Here is a 19,579-nt window from a genome sequence, read left to right as displayed (position 1 = left end):
TGACCATTGACGATTGTCAATTGTCAAGAAAAGGTAAGATAATTAAATGGCTGAACCGCCTAAACGTGAACTAATTTAACTATTTATTGAATATTCTATTATCTGTATTATAAATTAGAGAATTATAGCTTTCATTTTAATTTTTTATTAAAATATTTCTAAAAAAAAAAAAAAAAAAAAAAAAAAAAAAAAAAACCACTAATTCTTTTCTACTTGTCCTAATTACTTTGTCGATAATGTTAAATGTCGTAGAAAGTAGACTATAAAAAAAAATAAAAAAATATTTCAAACAAATTAAAATAAAGTTGATTTTGAAATAACTAAGAAAACTTTCACTGAATTAAAAATGAATAATACTTTCCAAAATCGAACAACTTATGTTTCAAATTTTTTTTTTTCAAAATTACATTCAAGATATTTAGGTATTCCATTTAAAATCTTACCCTATATATTATATGTATATATATTTATGTACATATATGTACAATATTACCATTTGCCATTATATAAAATACATGAAAAATGTATGGCCTATACCAATTAAACATATCAATCATTCGTTAATACATATTTTAATTTAATCTTAACTATATTCATGGGTTAACTTTCGTCATATAAAGGAGTACCATCTCCACTAAGAGACATACTTCGTGGACTAGAATTCGTAAATGGTGTGCCTCGTGGCGATTTATAGGATGGCGTACGATTAGATGGAGTTCTATTTCTTGGAGTTGTTCTTCCAGCGGAATCTTCATAATTTCGTGGTGTTTTTCTGGATTCCTCATATCTCGGAGTGCTACCACTGTTTGCATTAATAAAATTTTAATGAGATTTAAAAAAAAGAATTTTTTATAATTAAATTTTATAAGATCATAAATAGCATTGTCTTACGATCCTCGTGGAGTGGATTGTTTTAAACGAGCCCATGCTTCTGCTGCTTTACTCCAATCCATAGCATCCCCAGATGAGGGTGTAGACATAGATGGAATAGGTCTATGAGATCGCATTGATCTCTGAGTTACAGATGGCATCGATGATGATACTGGATGTAAAAATGGGCCCTGATGATGATTTGGTGTCTGTTGTGCATGGTGTGGAGTATGAGGTGTTTGGTATGGTGTCATAAATGGAGTTTGTCCGGAAGGAGTATAAGGTGTATTTGGATACGTATGCATTCCACCATAAGCTGTGGTACTTGCTGCACCTGGAGTATGTGGTGGGTAATGATGTGGTGTCTGATTTGCTACTTGTGATAGGGAATGCAACATGTGATGTGGTAAATTTTGTGCCACCCTTTGTATTGCATCTTGATTCATTCCTGAGACATAATATGTATACAAATAAAGTTTATATTTTTTTACAAATAATAATAATAATAACAAAGACTAATAAACAACAAAATACCTGTAACTGCTCCAGGTGTAGTATGATACGGTGTTCTGGAAGTTAAAGCACCATGTGGAGTGCCTGGTGTTGATTGGCCAGGTATTGGATCTCTAAAATGTTCTTTGAACCAACGGAATAAATCATTTACTCTACTAAACATTTGTCCTCTAAATTTAAAACCATCTGGTGAAACGCTAACATATTCATGACGGCACCTAACTCTAGGTAAATATGAAAGGAGGAATTTTCCTGGATAATTCTGAAATGTAAGAAGTAAAGTTAGTGAAACGTTTATGATTTATGATGTAACGTTTTTCGTATTGATCATACTTTAGCTGCAGATATAATATATGGAATTCCACCCGGATTTTGTTTCTTCTGTTCTTTCAATATCTCTTCGGCTTTATCTTTTACACCTTCGACGTTTGTTTTGTAATATTTAAAATCTAATAATTCTGAAGCATATGCAGCCATTGGATTGACGTGTCTAGCAATTATTTCATCTAGATCTTCAAATTCTTCATTGCCTATCCATAAACTATGTCCCAAGGAAAATGCGTTTTCTTTGCCTTCTTCTCTTACATCAATGTGTTGATAAATATTATCTGTTACTTTCCACGTCACAGTCAAGTGATCAGCACCTTTACTGCTTGGTCTTATTATGCCTTCTCCTTGTTTCATATTTTGCATTAACTTCTCCGATTCCGCAAAACTAATATTGTGAAAAGATGGATGTATAATAACACGCTTTACATATGTTTGCCGCTGTTTTACTTTCTTAGCATCCTCTTCTATTTTTACATCTTTATCGTGCGTCTCTGTATCATAATAAATGTCTCTCTGTGGCCTAAAAGCAAATACAAAAATTTATTAAATCATTAAATTTTCAATAAATAACTATTAAATGTGATATCTTACCTCCATTCATGATTTTTGTCTGCGAGATCGCTACTTTTGCTCGTACATTCCACACTAAAACGTTCTACTTCGATTTTGATAATACGGCAGTGAATTACTTGGCCTATGCTTACTCTTTCTTCAGGATTAGCAACATGTTTATCAGATAAATTTTTAATATGAATATAGCCAGATATTCCATTGTCTAATCTTAATCTTACACCTGTAGCCTTTCCTGGACAAGCTCCTGCATCAAAATGATTCCATACTTCTGAAAGCTCAGGAAAATCATTTTTAAGACAGAATGGACACTGCCATAAACCAGTTTCATCATTTCTGACTGGATTTGCTTGATCCAATTGTTCTCCTTGTGGTTTTCTATGACTTATACCAACCACTGTTGCTAATACCAATTTACCTATGTAGAATGTTTCAGGTGTTTCTTTAGTTAATATATCAAACAATTTTTCTGGACTTGGAGATTGGTATAATAAACGTAAATCTTTATATCTAGAGTTCAATTCAGCCCTAATATCATATAATGTTACACATTTATTGCCAAAGCCTTGCCTTTCTAATTCTTCTGCAAATGCATCCAAGTCTAAATCTTTCAATCTTTCTGGCGATTCTAGAATTTCTTCTAGAGCACCTGCTGGATTTGCATCCTCATCATCATATTCCAAAGCATCTACTGCCATTTTTCTTGCCCATTCATATGTTTCAGGATGCACTCTTGAACCATCTAGTACTTCTACGTACGCTTCTGTACTATCCCCCAAACTATTTGTATCAATTTTTATAAAGCCAGCACAATTGATAAATACTTTAGGTCCCATATGACAGGCTGTTACAAGTTGTGTTCTATTTTCCAATCTTTGATTAGTTTGTTTCAATATTTTAATCAATGCTTGCCCTTTTCTAGGGCCCAAGCCACATATAAACTGAACTAGATTTCCTGAATAAGCTTGTTGTACTGCTTTATTAACATCAACACCAACTTCATTTACCCTATTCACAAATTCTAAATACAAATTTTCTAGAAGCTCTTCCTTAAGAAGCTGATCTTGCAATGAATGATATTTGAGGCATAATATTTCTTCATCTGCAGTACATAATTGAGAAAATTCTACTAAAGGATCCTGCATTCTTCTCGCTAAAGATATAGCTTGTCGTAACAATTCTGGATAATCTCTAAATTCAGATACACCTTTGTTACTATTGGAATAAATTTTAGCAAGTTCATTTTCACAAACCTCAACTTGGATACTGGGAAATTGTTCATCTTCCATTAGATTCGAAATACATTCCTTTACATCAGATGCTATCATTAACGCTTCCCTTGATTCTCCACCTATGACAACCACATGAGGTTTTTTTGTTGCAATAAAATTTTTAAGTGTAATTAAATCAGCTTCTTTCATGACTTTTTCATCTTCCCTAAAACTATTTTTTCTTTTCAACAAATGTGGTAATCTTACATAATCTGTACATTCACCATCAGCAGAAACTATGCATGTAAAAGCAGCTTGAGAATAATCAGGTACATAAGCTAAACCCATCACTCGAAGACCTTTACTTGTGTCCCATTCTTCATCTTCTTCTTCAGGGAATTCACAAGTATATGGAGCTACTTTAATCCAATTATACATTTTACGACAACATGCTCTCATTACACATTCTTTTGCTTCTGCAACAAGATTTGTTCTCAATTCCTTTTTCAAATGTGGTATTACCATACGATTGAGTGCCATTTCTACACTGCCAACTCTTAAAGCATTCCAATCTTGAACATTTTTGCTAAATTCATCTCTATAATAAAGCTGCTTCATTTCATCAACATAATTGCTTGTTGTATTTCCTTCTATTGTGTCACTCAGCGAAATATTAATCAGCTTGTCTGTTTCAGCTATAATCAATTTTAAAAACTGATCTCCTACAAGATCTCGCACTGGTTTGTCTTTAAGATATTTCATGGAATATATAGGATGATTCTCATCTATTTCTTTAATACCTTTCTTTGTAGGTCTTATCGATATTTTTGCTCTTTCCATATACATTTCTCTGACACATTTGCGTACTAATGGCTCGCGTGCCAATTGCATTGCAACCATTAATTGCGCAGCTTTGAGAACTTCATCTGGAGTTTTAAATCTTGAACTACAAAAATCATTTGCAACTGTAATAGGTTCTGTAGGTTCTTGATCCACTTCGTGACGTTGATAATTATCACGCAGATTTTCTGCAAAATGTTCAGGAGTAAGACCAAATTTTTTGGCAAGTGGATCTAAGCCTGCTTTTCTACATGTGGAATAAGGTCCACTTCTCACTGCTTGTTTTAAGGTTTCATCTGGTTCTTCTTCTTCTTCTGCTACTTCTATGTCTTCTTCTGGAGGATTTTCACCATTTTCTTCTGCCTCAGCAATTTGTTGTTTTCTTTTTTGGATTCTGGCTTCACGACGCGCTTCTCTTTCTTTCTGGCGTACAACTTCTTGCATAGCTGGTATTTCATGACTATAATAAAGCATAAAATGTTGATAAACATCATTTAACTCTTCGCTTGTCTGAATATTTTTAAGACGTTCAATGTCATCATCTTTTATTATTCTCACATTATCAGGTAATGGAGCATCAGGGTTTTTCATAATTTCATCTAACTGATAATTTCTCATCTTCTTAAATAATTTTAATAAATTTTCTTTTCGTTGACGCAATTGACACCATTTGGCATCAAATTTGTATACTTTCCATAGATCATTGATATTTAGTTCTGGAAGCACATATTCTTTTCTATAAAATGAAATGAAAGGGACTTCAAAATGTTGATTGCGCATAAAATCTAAAGCTTTTTTAATTTTTCCAATAGTTTGTGGGCCTTTTTTGGCTCTTTCTTTGGCTTCTTCATTTAAATGAGCATCTTGAACGGAAATGGTAGGTCGACAAAAAGCTTGTTTATATATCCATTCAGCCTCAAGATCTAATTCATCAGAACCTTCAACTACAAGTGTAACAGGAACAGAACGAAGTTGCATTCTTTCAGGAATATCTGTATTGCGAATCTAGAATAATAGATTCGAAAAAAATAATTAGTATTGTATTAAAATATTTAACACGAAACACAAATTATCTCAACTTAGTAAATACCTCATTATCTAAGTCTGTAAAATGACCTCTCTTCAGCTCACTTGGCTCATATATTTCAAAAATACTCTTCCTTGTGCTTTTCTTTTTAAATTGTTTCTTTGGTCTTCTTGGTCTTTCATCAACATCATCATCCAAATATTCATCTTCTTCTTCCTCTTCTTCTTCTTCTTCATAATCTTCTTCTCCAAATTTACCAAACTCATCAAAATCAAAATCTACCCCAAAAATATCTTGTGCTTCTTGTAGTGCACTGTTTGCAATATAAATAACTTAATATTTTACTGTACGTATATAATATAATATGTAATGCATATGATTTTAATACTTACGCATCTGAGAATATTGGTTTCTTTTTCATACGTTTTTCTGCAAGAGATCTTCCATCCTCATCGACAATAAAATCATTCATATCATCATCACCTTCACTTCCTTCTTCATCAAGAGTCTCCACTTCTGGTCTATGACTACGTTCACTTCGTCGTTCTTCCTCCTGTATAATAAAATATATTAGACGCGAGTAGAGAGAATTTCTCTCAATGAATCTAATTACAATTTTACTACATATATTTTTTTGGATTTAATATTTATTTGCATGCAGTTAAAAAATACATACCACGAAAACATCCCTTTCCTTATAGATGCAGGTAAATAAATAAATAAATAAATAAATAATATATATATATATATATATATATATATGTTTAACAATTTCAAATGATAAAATAAAATAAAATAAATTTTTTAGAACTTACATCACCAGAGCCTTCAAATAGCTCAGTAGCAATAGCATCTCGTTCTTCTTCTGGTTCTTTTTCCTGTTCATCTTCTGATTCTTCATCTTGTATTCTTCTTAGACGTTTAAATCTGCGTTTCTGAATTGAATGAAAATTTGTCTTAATATATTGTTTTCCTAGGAAAAAGATTATTTTCTACTTACTCTTTCAAGTTTGACACCTAAATTTTCTTCTATCAAATCATAATCTTCTTCCTCCAGTCGATCATCAAAATCTTCATCGTCGCTCTTTTTTCTCTTTTTTGTACCACCGGAAGTATCACTGTCCTCAGCATCGCTCTCTTCTTCTATTGGATTATCATCAATCAAGTCTGCTACTTCTTCTCCATCATCTGAATAATAAAAACTAATTTATTCACTACAATCAATTTTAGACAAATGAGCCAAAAAAAAAAGGTGACATATTTAATTGGAAATAATCATAAATATAATAGTAAGTTTTCACCGACCATCATCTTCTTCGTCACTTTCTTCGACTGCCTTTATTTTTTTCAGTTTCTTTTTCTCATTTTGATCGAGTTCCTCTTCCTCCTAAAATAACATAAGGTTAACTCTACAATGCAGAACGATGTCAATACGATACGTCAATCCGTGACAACATATTAAAACACTAACCTCGCTTTCTTCCGCTTCAGAATCTAAAAAGTCTGCCATTTTTTAAAAAAAAGAAGTTATCTCAAAAATGTGTTGCAGATATAAGAGAAAATCGAAAAGAATATTCTAAGAAGCTGTAGAATTTTCGTCTTCCACTGCGCCGGTTTATTAATGCACTTAGAAGATCACGTGGTTACGAAACGTGAATATTTCATTGACAATGAGTAAAGTTTTACTTCGTTTTTATATTTTTATTTAAAAAGATATAAAAACAAATTAATATAAAAATATAAATTAAAACGGTAACACTCAGAAAAGACGTCTTCGCATTAAACTTCAAATAGAAAAGAAAAATGAACGATAAAGTGCATTCTCTTTCGGAAGCGATAGACACAGATGTCGCGATATTTACTCTTGGGGATTTTCCTGTTGGTTCTATAAAGTCATGAAGTATCAAAAAAAGTGGGGAGAATTCTCCCCTACTTTTCTGCGGTAAGGGTCTATACAATTTTTAAGGTTATATTGAATTATACTTTCTCCATTGCGCTCGAATATCTATATTCTCGACAAGGTATTTTTTCTGTTTATTATTGTCTTAGAAATAAATTTTACACGGCTTATATTATTGTACTGCATGCACATTCTTATATGCTGTTTATATTTCACATAAATAGCGTATATTATAAAAACAAGATTTTTCACATAATAATTGATCGCTCATACATTACTTATTAAATCCAAATGAAAATAATTCTAAATAATGGAATGCCTATATGTACAACGTTACGACAAGAAAGAGTTAGAAATTATTGTTTACGATATTTTTTATAAAAATAAATATTCCTATCAATAGTATTAATTTGACTTGATTATACATACATATATATTATTATATATTATTGTATAGGTTTATTTATTTAATTTGTCAATATTTTTTTGCATTTCAATCGATTTATTAAATCCTCAGTTATAACAACTTCATCATCTGCCATCTGTTGTTAGATAATATGAATTACTAGAAATGAATTTCGTTTGATGTCGCTAATGTCATTTTCCTCTTTTTTTTTTTCAATATATGTTTAACTCGTAAGCTAACTCTAAATATTACGTGAAATTGTGGATAGAAACATTGGAGAATTACGTGTGAGATGGTCAAAGTACAAATTTAAAAAACGACCGTTATTTATCGAAGATGAGTTGTAATAAGGATCGAGACAATGATAACTTGTTGAAGAAGCTAAGAAGAAGCGAAGAAAACGAGGTTGCAAAATGTAAAAGTAGCGCGGACAATAATGAAGGGCACAAATTACGACAAGGAACCGATAGTTTCCCAAATATTAATGAAAGACCAGTCGATGATATATCTATTAAATTCTTTTACAAACCACACACTATCACGCTTCTTCTTATTTCAATAGCTGCTGTAATTTATTCAGCTTTTACAAGGTACTTACGAGGAATGACGTTGATATTTAATTATGTAGATTGCATGTGTAATCGTAATTTAAAAAGTAACAATAAAATCATTCCTATGTAGGAATACCAACAATGTGGAGGACAACATGTGGGCTGGCATGTTGTGCGTTATCTTTTTCTTCCTTATTATATCAGTGCTTACATTTCCAAATGGACCATTTACAAGACCACATCCAGTTGTTTGGAGAATCGTTTTTGGTTGCAGTGTACTTTATTTGATGGGTTTACTCTTTATGTTATTTCAAAATTATGATACTGTTAGGAAAATTCTTGTATGGGTGGATCCAGGTTTAGCATCTTTCCACATAGATATGGATAAGGAATATGGTGTTAATTGCTCAGATGTTACAATAGAAAAAATATGGAATCACTTGGATGTGTTTGCACTTGCTCACTTTTTAGGCTGGGCCTTTAAAGCTATTCTTATACGTCATCTTGGTATTCTTTGGGCTATTAGCGTTATGTGGGAAGTAACAGAAATAGCATTCGCGCATTTATTACCGAACTTTATTGAATGTTGGTGGGATGCTTTTATACTTGATGTTTTGGTATGTAATGGTCTTGGCATTTGGGTTGGATTAAAGATATGTTCTATTTTGGAAATGAGAGAGTATAAATGGGTCAGTATAAGGGACATAGAAAGTACTACTGGGAAATTAAAAAGAGCAGTTCTTCAATTTACTCCTGGTAGTTGGACTTCCGTAAGATGGTTAGATCCAACGTGCACTCATATGCGATTTGTAGCTCTTTGCCAGCTAGTTATTTTCTGGCAAGTTTCTGAGCTGAATACATTCTTCCTGAAACATGTATATGAATTCCCACCTTCTCATCCATTCGTCATAACACGTTTGGTATTGATTGGAGTGATCGTTGCTCCATCAGTTAGGTGAGAAAATTTTTAAATAGATTAACATTAAACATTAAAATTATATTCTTTAATGCATTAACGTGATAGCTTAACATTAAAAGAAGCATGCATGTGCCTTAATTTTATACTTGTTTTTTAATCAAGAATCAAGTATATTACTACAAACTATGGAAAGAAATATTACTGCTTTTTTTTTTTTATTTATAGGCAATATTATATGTATGTAACTGATCCATCATGCAGTAGAGTAGGGACTCAGTGTTGGGTATATGGTGCCATTATGGTAACGGAAGCATTACTTTGTATCCGTCATGGTGCAGCACTGTTTGAACGGACACAAGCCTTAAACATACTTCTTTGGCTTCTTTGTCAGTCTCTAGTTTCTGTGTTATGCGTCTATGGCTGTGTTTTGTGGCATCAGTACTTTGAGGTATGTAGTATAATTATTAACTATAATTCCTTAGTAATCCTTGAACTAACTTTAATTAATGTAATGTGTGTTCTGTGCAACTTTTACATGATGCTTGCTGTTTTAGACGGATAAGAAAACCGTTAAAAAGCAGTCTGTGATCAAACTACACGAGAGCCGCTTGGATGTAACTTGTAGTGGTATGTGTTAATGCTGCATCATTCTAAAATAAAAGTGCTGTCTATAAAAATGTTATTTAAACATTGGTTGTTAATGTTTGATTTGTATTTATTAAATATAGTATGAAAACAGTGTATAAACTATACAAAACATTTTCAGGTTCCGAAAAGTTCTGTGAAAGTTATATTTCTTTTTTAACATTCTTATATTTAACACTTGTATTAAAGAAATAACTAATCTGTTCAACTGTGGTAAATTATTATATATATATATATACATATATATATATACATATATATATATATATATATACATATATATATAGATATACAATAGTAAAGAATTTTTATTAATATCATTTTTATCATGTCTATTCAAGCATTAAGAAGTTATTTTAAATTTGGCAATATTATATTTTTTGTTATAGGGGATATGGCACACCACGCACAATCTGTGGATTCGATGGATAAAAAAGAACAGTAAGACGGTACCTTGTAATAATTAACCAAATTAATGGTTAATTTATCATACTATGCAACTTTCTAGTCGTTCTGAAGCGTACGAATGAATTTGTAAGCTTAGCAAAATAGGACTGGATATATGTACGTACGTTTTAATTGTTATGAGCGTATGAATGAGTGTTTTGAAAAAAAATCTTGTTCCTGAGAATAAATGCAAAATATTGTTATTAGTAGTACTTTATCTTAAAAGATAATTTTTCTTTGTGTTATAATCAGTTGGAAGAGATTTCGATATCTTCTGATTCTTTGAGGTATGGAAAGACATCACAAGTAATACTGGGGACAATTTGTGATCCTTTAGAACAATTCCATGTTTCGCCCAGTAAGTTATTGTTAGATGCAGAAACGAAGACACGAATACGGCTAGGTAATTCTTCATTTTCATGAAGAGAGATATAAGATGTTGTCAATAACGATTTCGTACAATACATCTGTAAAATCCATTATAAATATTTTTGGATTTCAGAGAATATTGCTGTTATTGCAGCTTTATTTTGAGAAAAAGATAATAATTAGCAATAATTTAAATTTAACTGTGAAAAGGTACCTGAGCATAAGTAAGGTAGAATAATTGATTTATGTTTGGTTCTAGCCACGGAAGATAATTCTTTGAAAACGATCGTAGCCTTTCAAAAGTATCATGTGTTAATCTAAGTCCCATGATTTCGGAGAAATATTCGTTTAATGTTAATTCTGAAATCTAAAGTAGATTTATATGAGACCAGTATTTAAAAAAATAATATGTGTGCCATGCGATCTGTGGTGGTAGTTATATATTACCTTAAAAGATATTTTCTGAGAAGTAAGTGGCAGTGTCATGTTCATCTTTTCTTTGTAAATACTATCTTTATGGCAGGATATATAATCTTCAAACATTGTATGCTTGCTTACCAGAGAACAGGTAGTGTTTCGAGTTTGATTCCAATAGTGCATACCTTGGGTATAACAAATGCTGCCATTATTTAATAATAAAAAAAATGTCTCAAGGCCTTTTAATGCTATTAGTTAAAAAGCTATATTATCAATTGTTTTATATGTAAATTATATTTATATAACTATATTACCATTTGCATCAAAATGATGAGAAATCTGACGCGCTATTAAATTGCCAATTGTCGCCCATGTTAAATAACTAAATGAACTTTCATAATTTGATATAAACACGTCACCATAATCAATTGCACCAAAAGGTATAATAATAAGATTCAAACTATAAACTGCAACGCCTTTCGATTGAAAAGGTGTAGCATAGTGTGTCCAACTGCAATGTAATATATCAAAATAAAAAATCTCATTGACATAAGTAAAATAAATATCTATATATACGTACATTTGTTTTGGTGTATCAGGATTTATCTTTAATGATATTACAGAATAGATTGATAATCTATATCTTCTCATCAAATTTAAAGAGTTTTCCAAGTAATTATCAGATAGATTAAACTAAAATTAAACCATATTTTAAGAATATAGGAAAATAACATAATTTATGCAATTAATAAAATTATTTATAGTATGTCATTTACACTTGAGAAAATGCAATTCTTTGATCTCATGTCTATTAGAATCTCTTCTATACCTTATATTCTTCTTCATACTGAAAGTATGGAACTTCCGGTATAGAAAGCTTAAGATCATTTATCTTTGACAGCAATACTTGATGTTCTTCATCTGTTACCCATGATCTCTTTTTTATTTCTAGTTTTAGAGTTTCTTTTAGTTCATCAAAGAGTATTCTTACCTAAGGATTGGAGCAATGTTATTATATTCTGTGTATGATTTTACTATATTTCATTATATTCTTACCGTACGATTCATAAATGTTATCTCTTTATCAGACAGTGAAGACATATACAAATTAGAGGCTTCAGATCTTAATAGATTTGTACTAACTTTGAGGCAATGTTGTTTCATATCTTGATGTTTTGTTATTATTAACTACAAAAAATGATTAATATATTAATTAAAATAAAATATTCTTGATGTTTTAATTATAAACACATACTTCATGATAAAGTCTTTGTGCATATAGACTTAAAATAGCATTGTGAAAATACATTGGTTCGTTCTTCCAAAAAGCTTCTAAATTTTGTAAACCTTTTACTAATTCTTCATAAAAATAAACTTGGAATTTTGCATTTATATTTTTGGATATTAATGAAGTTGTTAAATTATACCAATTTATCTGTAAATATGTTTAGATAAATTTTTATTATCAGAATAGATAAAATTAATATTTAATTAAATATGATGCTTACAAATGTAGTTGTTTTATTTAATTCATCTATTGACACTTCAGTATAATTCTTCATTAAATATGCTTTACGAATTTCGTTCTCAGATGGAAATAGCTGCCAAAACGAGAAAATTAGTAGGTAATATACATAAAATATATATATAAAATAATATATATAAAAGAATAGTCTTACTTACAGAAAAGAATTTCTGCACTATTTCGTTATCAATATTAAATACTGTAATGCTCACATTTTGCTCCATGTTATCAGAATTATTAAAAACTCCAAGTGCCTTTAAAGCATTGGTTATAGAACTTACAAATCTTGTATTATTTTGCTTTAAGGAAATATATGAAATACATTGTTTTAATTTATATAACTTTTATTAAATCTTAATATATTTTCACTTTGTACCTTGCATGTTGTATAGTCTTCATAAATATCTTCAAGATCAACAAATTGTTTTTGTATTTCAGCTTCACTTGCATAGCAAAAATCATCTGTGTTTTCACTATCAAATAGATTTTTATCAAGTACAGGTCCTACTCTGATAGTATATGAACTTGGATTGTTTTCATCAAGATCCACAGCCACGTCAAATAATAAAGGGCTTAATACGAAATTAATGTGTTAACATAGACTAGATCTTTTATAGCATCACATTAAACTCACCTATAGCTTTTTAATAATTCAGCATACAAATTCGTGAAATTACTCTTAAATTCCTCGTGATCAAATCTTTGTATTTTATTTATTGCTTCATTTACTAAAAGATATTCCTTTGTATTTAACAATATTAATTGCATTAAAATTGAATACTTACCTATCACTATTCTTTCATCTATATTTATATTTTCATATTTCATACAACTGTTATAGTATTTAGTAAATGGAGAAGGTGGATCTCTATCAGCATTTTTCAACATTTGTTCTGCAAGTATTTAATAATTTTTAGAAAATTTTGTCAACTATTTAAGATATGATTAAATAATTTTAAAGTCAGAATTACACACCAGCTATTCTGTGATATGCCTTGTTTGCCAAATTTAGGTCTATGATTTGTGGATCTGCTATCATTCCACCACAAGCATATTCATAAAAATCTTCACATGGATCAGCAGAATGATTCATATAGGATAATATTTTAGCAGCTATTTGTTTGCATTGTCCTGAATTACATATATTATTTTCAATATCTGTAATATAACTATCTGTAGTAAAAATAGACTCTGTGTTTGATGTCATAAATGTATTTGTTACAAATTCGTTCGTTATTACTGTTTCCTTTGTAAAGGTATTTTCCACTTGTGGAAGTAAAATTTTTGTAAAGTTTGTTGATTCTGATATAAATTCAATAGGTTTATAAGTTGTTGATGATAAGAATTGATTAGTAGAATTATTTATTAAAGAAGAATTGTTTTTTTTATTGATATCTGTTATAGTAGACAGTTCAGATGTATTTAGATAGAAAAAAGGTGCAGTTGTTATGTTATTTAGTTTTTCTGTAATAGTGTTTGTATTATCCTTAGAATTAATTTGATCAAATGAAGAACTGTTAGAAACAAATTCATTATCTGTAGAAATAGTTGAGTATTTAGTAGATACTTGGCTATCAGATTCAGTTTTATCAATACTTTCGTTTGTTGCTTCTGCGATTATTGTTAAAGTCATTGTAGAACTATTTTCTCGTTCGTTTTCAGAAACTTCATTTTCAAATAAGGTTGTATCAGTAATATTGCTATAATGAACTTTTGGCTCTTCTGTAGATTCCATTCTATTAACAGTTGTACTAATTTGATTTTGTGCATTTGTTGTTATAGTATCATTACTCAGAGTATTTATAATATCTGATAGAGTTCTTGAAGTACTCATTTCTAAAAATTTTTGCATTGTTGTATTTTTTTCAAAGTTATGAGATGTCTTTTCATTACTAGATATATATTCTCCTGTAATAATGTCGATTGTGTTTCCAGTTGTAGTTGTAGTTTCTTCTGATTCTTTATATCCATTATTATATTGCTGTATGTTGTCATCTTTCATAAATATTAAATGTGTTAAGAAATTAGAAATTGTTAATATTTATTATACTTACGTATCCCATTAAGCGTTTCTCATCAACGTTAGTTGAGGAAGGTGAAGATGAAGAAGTATTAGTTTTTTTCCATAATAAATTTGCAATAAGAACGAGCAAGAATAATATAAAGAACACAAATAGCGTAGCTACGCAATTTCTAAAAGATTGATCTCTTTGTGCTATTTTACGCTCTTCCTGACTTGCAATTTGATATTTTCCACGCGAAGGCATCTTGCTTTTATTTTCACTAAAGATCGTTTTCTTCGATATTGATTATCTGTGAATTAAAAAATGTAACGCAAAAAATATTTATTCGATTACATAGATATCTATTATTATCCGTATAATCACAAAAGAAACAAAATATTTTGATCCTATGTGTAAAATATTGATAGGAAATGTACAATTTGAATCTTAACCATACAGGTCTCTTCGTCCAAATTGACTGTAACGAACATATTTTCTTGACGGTTGGTCTTAACTGGAAAGGCTTGCGGTTTTGATAACCACATCCTTCCGAATACAATCAATTAAAGATAGGCAAGATTCACGTCATATACGTAAGATTATTTCCTTGATTAGTTTCTCACTAATGAGATAAAATATATATCGTTATTTCTATGCATCGACATTTTTTTTCTATTCAATTTTAATGTCGTTGGTTCAAAAGACAATAATTAAAATATTTAACATAGAGAAATATAAGTTACTTATGTTGTTAATATTTATAATACAATTATCACAGATATGTAAACTACAAAATATCGTACGCTATTGTAAAATGCAACCTGTAGTTTTTCAATGATCCCATTGCACGTACTATGACAATAACTTATTTATATTATAGGCTATATAATTTAAATAGGATTAAAAAATATATTTAAAAACTATTCGCCCGTTTGATGCATCGTGTATATATCGGTGTTGCGTTTTATTTCACTTTCGGTCGAATCGCATCGTATAAGTGCTTCGATTGTCGAACCAATATCTCTCGAAATCGGATTGCTTCCTATTTTTTTAATGTTCGAATCATCTTTCGAATCATTTGATTTTAACATTTCCGAGGTAATCTGCAATCAAAAGAATTAAAAAATTATATTTAATTGTTTAGGAAAAAACAATTTTTGTAGAAAATGTATTATTACTTTTCTTTGTATTTCATCAGCCTTAAATTTCTCTAATTTTTCCTTATCGGCGACTCCAATAGCAGCCTTTGATGACATTTGTCTCTTTGGAGTAGGTTTTCTTGGCTTGAATGAACCAGATGCTTTTTTAGGCAACTGGGAACTTGTGTGCTTTTTAGTCTCAATCGACTGATCACAATTATGAGTAATTAATTGATCCTTAGTTTTAAATGCCTAAATATTATCATATGAAATAAGTTAGTAATTATAATTTTCAACATTTATATAAACTAATTATAGAAATTAATACTCACGTGTGAACAAATATCACATTTTAAACTATGTTTGTTCATTTCATGATGTTTGAGTGCTTGCGCCCGATGAAAATTACGATTACAATGACTGCAACTGAAGCGTTTAATATTACTGTGCGTAAGAAGATGCCTTTTTAATTTATCCGGACGTGAAAATTCACTCATGCAACCCAAGTATCCTCTAAATGGACATTTTAATCTTTTTGTTAAGTCGTGAATCAGCATATGACGACCAAGTCGATCCTTTCGTTTAAATCTAGCTGGACAATGCTAATATTAAAAAATACATTGAAATAAGTTTGTTACATATTAAAATTTGTTAATACAATTATACAAATGTGATATAAAGTATATACGTACTGGACACAAAAAAGGTGTTTCCTCACTATGAATTAATTTGTGATTGGCTAAATATTGCTCTGTCTTAAAGGCTTTACCACAATCTTCACAGGCAAATCGAGCAGATGAAGCATGTGTTTTTAAATGCCGTCTTAGAAATCTTTCAATCAAAAAACTCTTTCCACAATGTAAACAAGCATAATCATGTGTGGTGGTTTCTGTATGATGTTGTAAAGCTTCCAAATTAGAAAATGATGATTTGCATATAGAACAACAATAATATTTTTCTGTCGTTTTTTGTTTTTGGACGGAATGAGCATATTGATGGAGTCCTAAGTCTGATAAAGTATTAAACACTTCACCGCAAACATGACAACGATATTCCGACCGTTTGTGACTACGAGTGTGCTCCAAAAAGTCTTCTAGTTCGGCAAACATCATACTACAACTACTTTGCACACATTTGTACACTTTCAGTGCTAGATGAGAAACTATGAGATGGCCCTTTAGAGCTTTGTACGAATCAAATATTTCTTTACAAAACTGACAGTGATAGGTACGATCTATACTTCCATCTGGTGGAACCTATCAAATACTACTAATTAATTGCAAATTTAATATATAATAAAGCAATAAACTTATATTATAATAATAATACCTCAGGTGGTAGTGAGTGTATGGCAGTGCCAGGCCACACTTTATGTGATGACATATGTTTCTTTACATTAGACTTTTGTGCAAATGCTCTTCCACACACTACGCATTGATAAGGTTTTTCTCCTGTATGAGACCGTTCGTGTTGTTGCCAATAAAATTTTTTTGCGAACTGTTTACTACAATAACCACATTTATACTGTAATAACACAAGTAAATTTTTGAATGAAAATATAATATATGTAAACATATTAATATATTTGAAAAAGAGAATGAAAGCAATGTGTACTTTTAAATTTTGTGCTTGTTCCACATTTTCCAATTCTATTGATACTGTGTCAGGCGATAATGTTTTACAATTTATAGTATTAATCAAATTTTCTTCTTGAGAGATATCACTTTGTAAAATCTGGGATATCTCTTTCGATTCATTTTTCATAGGTTCATTATCTCCTATGATTCCAGAATTTGTGAAGGCATCAAGACCTTCGGAACTTAATATAATTGGAACACTAAATGTAGAGTCAGTTGTAAAGTAATTTGCATTTTCTTGATCCATACTAAAGAAAAAACATTATAAGAGATTTGTATTAATTTTTAAGAAAATTAACATCAAAAGTAGAGAAAATCTAAGTTACCTAAACAACATATCAGTTTCTTCGAGTATAATAGATCCTCCGAGTTGATCCGTCCTTACAAATGTTTCTTGAGGATTATATTGCGATTCATCTTGACTAGTATCTTCAGCACGTACAATATGACTCTCGTCATTTACTAAAAATTGACTCAAATCCACCGTTTGTTCTTGCGTTTTTTGATGTGTCCTTTTATGTAGAACGAACATGTGAAGCGACGTGAATTGACTTTTACATTTTCCACACTGAAATATATCTTCTTCATCTTGATCTATTGCTGAAATGAGAAGAAATGAACTTATACTATGAACCCGCTTGAATTCATTATGAAAAATGCTTAGTGAACGTAATGTTCTATGCATACCTGACTGTTCTACTTCGGTAATAAGATTTTGAGATTCTATTAAAGATTGTACAGAAGGGCTATCGAGTGAAACACCTACGAAGGGATACGAAACGACGTTAGTAGCAAATTTATTCTTTTCTTCTTGTAAATTATCATATTATCCTCTTGAGTCTTTATTGGTTAACCCCACCTACTGAAAACACTCGCAAGTTTTACCTGTCAGAGCGTCGAAAATAGATTGTGCCATATTTCACTGTAAATTTAATGCTTCATTTTAAAAGAAAAGCAACAATCAGAATGCTTCATGAGTGGTCTAATCTGTCAAAAAAATGCAAACATCCAGTTGAAAACATATCGAAAATTCCTATGCTGTGACAGCGTTGTTGCTGCCTAAGGCAGTGTATGGTAATCGATATGTCGACCAACAACAACGATTCTATCTTTTAAATCGACTATACACATATAATATCAATGTGAGTGTACGGAATGAATTTCCTCTATAAATTTTTTTCTGTTTTCAATTAGTAAGAATTTTTTTTGAACAAGGACAGTAGCAATAGTCAAAACTAAAAGTGTGAGTCATTTTGTCATATATTTAACAATTCGTTTAACAATTTTTGTTCGTAGAGTTGTCTTTAAAAAATTGATTGAATTAAAAGAAAGATATTAATGATTTATTAAGTTAAAAAAGAAAAATAAAAATTAAGTATAATCGTTGATGTTTAAATTCGTGGATTATGATTATTTCTTCCTTATTTATTATTAATGTGTATACAAGGTTAAATTGAAAAATCGATAATCGCGTGATAATCTTGTGATAATCGAAAGTGGATAGCTTTCAAAAGCTAACAGTAGATGGCGTTTCGTATGACATTGGCAGCACTGCGTAGTTAAGAGGCTTGAAAAGCTACAAATAATTTTGGGTAGTGGCTTTGCGAGCTTCCCCTAACGTTGTAACCTTAATAGTTCTCATTTAGATTAAATCGTGTTTAATAGTCGTTATTAATGAGTCAACTGTGTCCTCCGAAAGAGTCTTAGCAGATATTTGTTGTATAAACGCGATAAAAGTGTCTATATTATACGAATTAGTGGTGTTCCATCGCAGTGCCGGTTTGTTATTGCATCTACTTAGAAAGAAGATTATTAGGCAATGGGAAACATTCACACTTGTGGTCCAAACGAAGCCCTCGTTGTATCAGGTACATTTAGCATTATTTATTTAATATTTATATTACTTCAAGCAATGCGGAATGTTGATTTAGGACTGCTATGCTTGAATCTTGAATGAATCATACAATGAAATTGAATGACACTTAATATTAATTTACATTAATACTTAGTTGCTAAAAGATTGACGCATGCAAAATTTATCTCTATGCATTTTATCATATCAAAAAAATATTTCTAAATTGTATAATATTTATATGTTTGGTTTAATATCGATAATTTGTATCTTTGAAAGAATTTTAGACAAAACAGACATTTTTACTTCTTCTCTCTTTTTTTTTCTTTTTTTTTTTTTTCTTATTTTTTCTTCTTCAATTTGGATTAATATCTGTTTAAAAACAAATATCATTGTAAAAGTTATATC

At 30.2% G+C, this 19,579-nt stretch overlaps 5 protein-coding genes across 15 annotated transcripts in view; 2 read left to right on the top strand and 3 right to left on the bottom strand.

Annotated features, from left to right (window-relative positions):
* Nucleotides 1-354: 354 nt before the first annotated feature.
* Nucleotides 355-7,242, bottom strand: LOC124947726 (transcription elongation factor SPT6-like). Of its 2 annotated transcripts, XM_047490276.1 has the most exons (12): nucleotides 6,833-7,242; nucleotides 6,667-6,748; nucleotides 6,362-6,549; nucleotides 6,177-6,296; nucleotides 6,038-6,055; nucleotides 5,754-5,914; nucleotides 5,425-5,674; nucleotides 2,305-5,339; nucleotides 1,717-2,233; nucleotides 1,405-1,645; nucleotides 892-1,318; nucleotides 355-802 (listed from the first exon to the last, which is right to left on the bottom strand). In XM_047490276.1, exons 1-12 carry the CDS (start codon nucleotides 6,869-6,871, stop codon nucleotides 601-603), a joined length of 5,280 nt encoding a protein of 1,759 aa, XP_047346232.1. In that variant the 5' UTR covers nucleotides 6,872-7,242; the 3' UTR covers nucleotides 355-600. The 2 variants fall into 2 exon arrangements, with proteins under 2 accessions (XP_047346232.1, XP_047346233.1); XM_047490277.1 differs by lacking the exon at nucleotides 6,038-6,055 and having other exon boundaries at nucleotides 6,833-7,241.
* Nucleotides 7,235-11,251, top strand: LOC124947738 (phosphatidylserine synthase). Of its 5 annotated transcripts, none has more exons than XR_007100480.1 (8): nucleotides 7,235-7,382; nucleotides 7,936-8,257; nucleotides 8,349-9,173; nucleotides 9,363-9,585; nucleotides 9,692-9,764; nucleotides 10,172-10,346; nucleotides 10,482-10,632; nucleotides 10,858-11,251. XR_007100480.1 is itself a non-coding variant. In XM_047490308.1 (6 exons), the coding sequence occupies exons 2-6, from the start codon at nucleotides 8,004-8,006 to the stop codon at nucleotides 10,225-10,227; spliced, it is 1,431 nt and encodes a 476-aa protein (XP_047346264.1). In that variant the 5' UTR covers nucleotides 7,235-7,382; nucleotides 7,936-8,003; the 3' UTR covers nucleotides 10,228-11,251. The 5 variants fall into 5 exon arrangements, 1 of the variants encoding a protein (XP_047346264.1); XR_007100479.1 differs by having other exon boundaries at nucleotides 10,732-11,251; XR_007100477.1 differs by having other exon boundaries at nucleotides 10,482-11,251.
* On the bottom strand, nucleotides 8,777-15,109 carry LOC124947727 (neprilysin-2-like). Of its 6 annotated transcripts, none has more exons than XR_007100476.1 (15): nucleotides 14,595-14,823; nucleotides 13,516-14,521; nucleotides 13,326-13,433; nucleotides 13,175-13,268; nucleotides 12,917-13,112; nucleotides 12,699-12,839; nucleotides 12,524-12,616; nucleotides 12,271-12,450; nucleotides 12,072-12,203; nucleotides 11,845-12,006; nucleotides 11,330-11,708; nucleotides 11,046-11,200; nucleotides 10,813-10,965; nucleotides 10,355-10,696; nucleotides 8,777-9,787 (listed from the first exon to the last, which is right to left on the bottom strand). XR_007100476.1 is itself a non-coding variant. In XM_047490278.1 (15 exons), the coding sequence occupies exons 2-15, from the start codon at nucleotides 14,805-14,807 to the stop codon at nucleotides 10,478-10,480; spliced, it is 3,231 nt and encodes a 1,076-aa protein (XP_047346234.1). In that variant the 5' UTR covers nucleotides 14,808-14,853; nucleotides 14,981-15,109; the 3' UTR covers nucleotides 10,404-10,477. The 6 variants fall into 6 exon arrangements, 5 of the variants coding, with proteins under 5 accessions (XP_047346234.1, XP_047346235.1, XP_047346239.1 ...); XM_047490278.1 differs by lacking the exon at nucleotides 8,777-9,787 and adding an exon at nucleotides 14,981-15,109 and having other exon boundaries at nucleotides 10,404-10,696; nucleotides 14,595-14,853; XM_047490279.1 differs by lacking the exon at nucleotides 8,777-9,787 and having other exon boundaries at nucleotides 10,404-10,696; nucleotides 11,330-11,526; nucleotides 11,596-11,708.
* On the bottom strand, nucleotides 14,909-18,745 carry LOC124947729 (zinc finger protein 341-like). Its single transcript, XM_047490289.1, has 9 exons — nucleotides 18,205-18,745; nucleotides 18,007-18,081; nucleotides 17,646-17,919; nucleotides 17,297-17,567; nucleotides 17,012-17,206; nucleotides 16,375-16,938; nucleotides 16,015-16,284; nucleotides 15,722-15,934; nucleotides 14,909-15,646 (listed from the first exon to the last, which is right to left on the bottom strand). The coding sequence occupies exons 1-9, from the start codon at nucleotides 18,233-18,235 to the stop codon at nucleotides 15,464-15,466; spliced, it is 2,076 nt and encodes a 691-aa protein (XP_047346245.1). The 5' UTR covers nucleotides 18,236-18,745; the 3' UTR covers nucleotides 14,909-15,463.
* Nucleotides 18,622-19,579, top strand: part of LOC124947739 (flotillin-2) — a 73,590-nt gene continuing 72,632 nt past the window's right edge. Inside the window, exon 1 of the mRNA XM_047490311.1 lies at nucleotides 18,622-19,187. Within this exon, the coding sequence (XP_047346267.1) occupies nucleotides 19,139-19,187 (49 nt within the window). The 5' untranslated portion in view covers nucleotides 18,622-19,138. The remainder of the gene's footprint in view (nucleotides 19,188-19,579) is intronic.

Source organism: Vespa velutina, chromosome 3 (assembly GCF_912470025.1).
Source record: "Vespa velutina chromosome 3, iVesVel2.1, whole genome shotgun sequence".
NCBI lineage: Eukaryota > Metazoa > Arthropoda > Insecta > Hymenoptera > Vespidae > Vespa > Vespa velutina.
This window is presented reverse-complemented; position numbering and strand designations above follow the sequence as displayed.